General features: G+C 29.1%; 1 protein-coding gene across 1 annotated transcript; it reads left to right on the top strand.

Moving 5' to 3' along the window:
* Positions 1-1771: 1771 nt before the first annotated feature.
* Positions 1772-6537, top strand: LOC122283018. Its single transcript, XM_043095151.1, has 2 exons — positions 1772-2481; positions 6058-6537. The coding sequence occupies exons 1-2, from the start codon at positions 1839-1841 to the stop codon at positions 6276-6278; spliced, it is 864 nt and encodes a 287-aa protein (XP_042951085.1). The 5' UTR covers positions 1772-1838; the 3' UTR covers positions 6279-6537.
* The last annotated feature ends 306 nt before the right edge of the window (positions 6538-6843 follow it).

Raw genomic sequence — 6843 nt, 5'->3', positions numbered from 1 at the left:
AAATGAAAAAATAAAAAAATAAAATAAAAACTCTGGAGGCATGGTATGGGCCTGCAACCAACACGTAGCAGCCAATCTGAGCGTAAATTGGCCACCTTTGAGGTGACCAGGGCCATTTTCTTTTTCTGAGTGGTTCAAAGTGGAGTTTCCTTTTTTTTTTTTTTTTTTTTTTCTTTTTTTTTCTTTTTTATCTTTTTCTCTTTTGAATGATTTTCATTAACTTTTATTTTAGTTTTTTATTAATATTTTTAATCTTTGACTTTATACTTAAATAAAGAATATCATTTTTTTTTTTGGAAGATGTTTAGAGATGAATTGGATTTAGAATCTGATATTATAATTTTGTGAATAGTAATAAAATAGTTTGTGAATAATAAAAAGATAGTTTATGAATAGTTTGAATTAATTCTTTATTAGATTTTGAAAAATGAGAAATATAAAATTAAATAAAAAATATTATAAAATTATAATATTGTTAGAATATGATTTTTTGTTTTAAGATTTGAAAAAAATTGAATTGTTTTTATATTTTGTTTGAAAGTTTAGAAAAATTATAATAATTAATTTGAAAAAGTTGTAATGATTAGTTAAAAAGTATTTATTTGTGTTTACATGATGTTTGAGAATGAGATAAGATGAAAATTATTTTCAAACAGCCCACGATAATCTTCTTAAATTTATATTTTTCTTTGATCTATTTTTCAATTGTTTTCTAGATTTCAATACTTATTTTTATATTGTTTTTTAATAAGACTACTGGTGGGGAGTTTGAATGCAACCCGTCAAATGTTGATTGCTTTCCGTGTGGCAACGTCGACATTAGTCTCGTAGACAAAAAAGAATTTAATTGCAAAATTTTGTATATTTAGGGAGTGAATTATAAAAATTTGAAAATTAGGGACGAATTTGTTAACGGGGGATTAATTTAAGGACCATATTCATATTAATATACGTTAGTCAATGGTAAAGATTGGATGGAAGTTTAGGGGGACTTGTAAAGAGGAAGAAAAAGACTCCAGATGTGACTCAAAGCTGCCAATGAAGTTTCCAACGGGGTGAGCAAGAAAAGACTCTATTAAAGGGTCAAGGCTCCAAGAAGCTCATGGGAAAAAGGGTAGGAAGAAGGCCAATGGTTGCATTGGTCTAGGTGCCCAAACCTGGTGCTATCTTCCTCTATGCTTCCTTCCATGACAATACGTCTATTTCATGATGCACTTGCCTAGCTAAAACTTAAAGCAGACCTGTTTTCTTTCTCTAAAGTGGTTCCCACTTGTTCTGTGCAAAAGCATATTAAAGATTAAAGAATCCAGTTACTTCCATGCGTCTCAAGTTTCCTTGGACTTTTGCTCTCCCAAATCCCAATATTGTAATCCTTCTAGTGGGTTACACATAGGGATATATATCACTAATTTAATGCGCTTGCGTAGAATTTTCGTACCGAATAGACTTCACTAGAAAATTTTAAGAGATATATTTGATTTATTAAAAAAAACTTATAAATTTATATTATTCGATATTGTGTTTTAAATTATATAATATTTTTAATATAAAATAAATATAATATATCACATTAAATTAGATTAATTTATAAAATTATATTTATAAATATAACGATTTCTCAAAGGTTAATATTAGGTATATATTTAATATTTCTTAAACTTTATGTCTTTTAATAATTTTTTTTAAAAAAAAAAAAGGTTTTCGTTTGGGTGGGCTCCATTATCTGACTCTCTTGTCCGGTACTCGGTAACTAGGTATAAATTGAATCATTCGATACAAATATGTAAACCAACAACTAGAATTGCCCCGACCTTGCATATTCTCTGCATCACTAAGAAATGGATGCTTTCATCTTCCTCGTTCTCTTCTCTTCCACCTTGCTGCTGAGCGCAAAGGCTTCTGAAACCAATTGCCCCATGGTGCGGTGCGCTCCTGGCGCGCCCAAGATTCAGTTTCCTTTCCACGCAAAAGGCCTGCAGCAGCACTCTTTCCACCCCAGTTTCGAGCTCGCCTGCAAAGACAACGCAACTCTAATTCACCTTCCATCGTACGGTGATTTGGTCGTCAAATCCATCTCTTACGACGCCAAAAGACTCGATCTTCTTGACCCCAAAAACTGTGTCCACGAAGTATTTCTCAACCTCGATCTCTCCCTCACATCCTTTCGTTACTACTACGTTGTCAAGAACTACACATACCTCAATTGTTCCTCCAGGCTTTCGCCTTCTTTCACCGAGGTTCCCTGCCTGAGTGGCCCCGGACATCATGTCTATACCGTAGAACCATCTTTATCTCTTCCAGATTCTTGCAGGCCGGTGAAAACTGTGGCGATTCCCTTTCTTTATAGTCCGTACCTCTCCGATAATAGTTTCGGTCTTGGGTTATCTTGGGACCTACCTGGATTCCAAGATTGTGAAGCAGAAGGAGGCCATTGTGACTCGAAGTATAAGACGGGTCTTTCCAGCGTAGCAAAGGATAAAGGTGAGATTTGTTCATTTCCATCTTGTCTTTCTTTCTTTGTGCATATCCTTTTTTGCTTTTGGAAATGTAGCATGTCTTATTATTATTATTATTATTATTATTATGCTTTGGGTAATATAAAATATTCGAGTTGGGTCTTTGATCTCATCAAAGATGTTAAAAAGAAGGAAAATATTACTTTCACATAGGATTTTCTATCGAAAGCTTTTTTTAAAATTTATTTATTAATTAAGTAAATATTTTTAAATGAATATGTATTTTTTTATTTTTAAAAATTGTTTTAAATAGTTTAAAAAATGTGAAAGAAAAAGGAAAAAAAATTTTAACTTATCGGTAGAGAATTTAGATCCTCTGTGGAAGTAGTTGTGTCTTAAAAAGAATGGCACCCATCATTAAATAAAAATTATTTGCAAACAAAAATGACGTAGTTACCCACTATACTACAACTAAACATTAAGAAATTATTATTTTATTTATTTTTAGTTACTACAATGTCAGTAATTCTAATTAAAGTGAAAAAAACAAATTTTTAAGATAAAAATCGTATGAGTTGTTGTACATTGTATGAGGTGGTGTTCTATTATTGTCCGCAAGTGTGCGTCTGGACTGGGTCATATAACCCCACTACTTAAAAAAGTTCCAGAAAAGGACGCCCAACGTTGAGACCGGCTGCGGCGTAGTCAACAAAGGCGTTTTCACAATATATCTTATTTTATTTAATTATTATAATTATTTTTAAATATTTACATAAAATAAGATAAAAAATTTAAAAAATTAAAATTTTATAATAATAATAATATTAAAAAATATATTTTAATAATATTTAATTCAATTTTAATTTTTTTTATTTCATCTCATCTGCATAAACAATCAAAATTAACTTTTTAAAATAATATTTTTTTAATTAATAATATATTATTTGATTAAAATAATTAAAGATCTTATAAGAAGAGAAAAGAGGTCTCCTTTGGATTGTAAGCATTAATTTCTATAAAGGAATAACTTAATTATTTCAAGTGATGTATACCTTGAAGGCAATCTCCAAAAAATGTCCCTCACCTAAAGTCTAAACGTGGGAACATTAACTCAATATATATAGTATTAATATAGTTAATATTACTTCTAAACTTTAAATTTATACTTAATATTACTCCATTTTATATTGAGTTCGCCCACACCGTCCTTATAAGTTATAATGGGATGGAGGATATATAGTGCATTCCCATCCCATTTTTTTTTATAAAATTTCTAATAATTTAGTTAAAAAATTTCTTAAATTTTTATTTTAAATTTTACTAATCTTTTAAAAACCTCTTGTATCCTATTTTCTATCATTTTTTTATTACTTTTTTCTCTCACTTTCATTTACAAACTTAACTACTTAATATGTTTTCTTATATTTTGAACTATTACTCTAGTAAATATTTAAACAAAAATTTAAATTATTTTTTTGTGGATGTGGTAATATTTTTAAAATTAATTTTTTTATATTTTCACAATTAATTAAATTATTTTTAAAATTATTATTTAAAATTATAACAAATATGAATACGAGAGAAAGTGTAGATTATTATAAAAATAATTTATTTTATGTATTAGAATAAAATTTTGATAAAAAATGATTTAAGGGATGAATAGTAATTTCATATATTTAAAGAACTATTGTTCATCTCCTAAATATTTTCTCTAAAATAAGAATTCAGATGTAAAGAATATTTTGATTATAAACCTTTTCTTTAAAATAAGAATTCGGATGTAAGGATTATTTTAATTAAAACTATAAAATAAACCTCAAATTATAAGAAAATTAATATTTTGGTAGATCAGATGTAAATGCTCTTACATATAATGTTAAGTGTCTTTTAATATATATATATATATAAGGCCAAGTGGCTATATTAAAATTATAAAAACTATATATGAAAACATCGCTTAAACATATTTTTTGTGTATGTCATGTACTAGGAATGTCTCGTGGTCGTTTTTTTTCCCCCTTCGAAAATATCAAGATAGGTGTCCTCTTTAGAATCGTTTTAGGCTCTTTATTTATATAAAAGTCACCTAATTCACATTCGTCAAATCCAAGAAGACTTTGACTGGTTAATTGTAATGTCGAAGGAAACGTCACTTCTTGTCAGCCTGTACCCACTTGCCCAAGAAAAGTAACTTATCCTGCTTCCCTATCCCACCGGACACGTTCATCTAGAATGCCGTTTAAGCTAAGTTAAAACATCACTGGCGTTGAATTTAATATTAAACAATTTTTTTTAATCATTAAAAAAATAAAAATAAAAACACTGGGAGCTCCCAGCGGGAGAGCTGGGGGATCTAGCATTATTCTTTAAAAATATGTCGAAAGTGTTATCCATGATTCCATATGGTTCAAAGCAACGAAAAGCTAGACGCAGGATGTCTCTCTCTGCTTAGTTGCTAAGTTATTTATTTAGTTGCCAAGTTATTTCTTGAAATCATCTCAATTTATTTTATTTTATTTAATTATTATAATTTATTTAAAATTTTATATAAAATATAATAAATAATTTATTTTTTTAATTTTAAAATAAAAATATATTAAAAATTTATATTATAATAATATTTTATTTAATTTTTAAATTTTATCGAATCTCAATCCGTGTGTAATCAACCTAAGTAATCTGTGTTCTAAAGAATAAAAATCTTTTATTTTTAACATGAGTTTTAAATTTATATATATATATATATATATTTAAAATGAATGCATAAAATTTAGACATATTAAAACTGTATAAGACATTTCAATTTGTATATTTCACAAATTCTTGTCATCGTTGTCTTGTTGATAAAGCATGGTCCCTTTTTTTTTTTTTTTTTTAATGTCCTAAAAGATTAAGCATGGTACATAAAGAATGAATTAAAATAGCACTATGGCCTATAAAAAGGATGAAATATAAATTACGAAACTCAAATTTATTAACTTTCTCAACATGATTTATCAAATTCCCGTCAATTGAGAAATTCAGTTAATAAGTTAAGATGGCTCTATAGCCACCGTTGGGGTCTCCAGCTAGTCATTTCATTTATATTTATTTTTTATTTTTTTTTTCACATATATTTTTTTGCAACATTATTAAAAAATATTTCCTTAATTATTAAGTAAAAAAAAAAAAAAGTCCCAACACGAGTCCCCTCCCTAGCATTTATAAGTTAATTCTTAATATTCAGCTTGCTTGGCGTAGGTCATTAGTTCTTAATTTTACTTGTGAAGTAGTCGCCACTTTAGTTCTACTCTTACGATCAAAATTTCCAAAAATCTTCTCAATATTTATGCTCAATATATACTGCAATTGCCCACTTTATAAGACTGTCTCTCTTCTACTCCTTGTTTGGATCTAGTGTAATTCAGTTATTACATGATACATGTGACATAGAGGGATGTCATGCGACTAAAGAATTGATTGGGATAAAACGCCCGGAATATACCCCATGTTTGGCATAATTTATTTATTTATTTAATATCAAATCTTCACATATCATAAAAAGAGAGAGAATGATCCAAATTCCAAAGTAGTACTACTAATTTTGCTTCCTTTTGTGCAGTCTTCTTGATTACAATGATCGGCATCTGCATTCTGGGCATAGCGATGCTGTCTGTGTCATTTTTAAAGATGTATCACTCCAAGAAAATACACTGCCAGCCGGAAACAGAAGAAACATACCCAACTGAAATTGAAAAATCATATGGAGACTATGAAGGCCTCAAACCAGATTCTGATCATACAGACAAAGTCAAAAACATTAAACAGTACGAAACTGTTTAATTAATTTAGCACTTCATAATATGTACAGAAGCACCTTAATTTCGAACACAAACGTTAAATAAAGTTTTAGCACTCTCTCAGAATCCGGTACTCTAGACGGCTAAATAATGTAGCCGAAAATCTTTGTAATAATGTAGCATTTTTTTGTTTTGTCTTTTTATGTTTTTCATGATGCATTGTCTTGCCACTTTTCTTTCCTCCTGTTGGTGTTGGGGTTTGAGTTCTCTTGGCAATAAGAAAGCTTCTGAGTCTTCTAGTTTATACAAGTGTAAAGCACATTCATGAAGCCAAATCAAATGGGAAATCATGACTTCTATTGAAGACTCGCTGGCCGTTAAGTGCACAGATACACTCAAGAGTGTCTATGATACGAAAAGGCATCTCATGCAATAAGAACCTAAAGGGAATGCTTCCTACAAAGTTGGCAGATACGACTCATTTCGTAGTGCCTTTATGTTTGGATTACCATTGAACTTTTGTGACGTTTCATATTTTCAACGTAGATAATTGGTGTCAGTTGCTTTCATAATTGGGGACAGTAAAGATTAGGCCTTGAACACTAATT

The sequence above is a fragment of the Carya illinoinensis genome, chromosome 11 (assembly GCF_018687715.1).
Source record: "Carya illinoinensis cultivar Pawnee chromosome 11, C.illinoinensisPawnee_v1, whole genome shotgun sequence".
In the NCBI taxonomy this organism is placed as follows: domain Eukaryota; kingdom Viridiplantae; phylum Streptophyta; class Magnoliopsida; order Fagales; family Juglandaceae; genus Carya; species Carya illinoinensis.
Note: the sequence above shows the minus strand (reverse complement) of the source record. Positions and strands in the feature narration are given on the sequence as shown.

Excerpts from the sequence above, each read along its gene's own strand:
- LOC122283018 (XM_043095151.1), top strand. The coding sequence starts at position 1,839 with ATGGATGCTTTCATCTTCCTCGTTCTCTTCTCTTCCACCTTGCTGCTG. Across the intron at positions 2,482-6,057 it reads CAGCGTAGCAAAGGATAAAG|TCTTCTTGATTACAATGATC; the intron begins GTGAGATTTGTT and ends CCTTTTGTGCAG.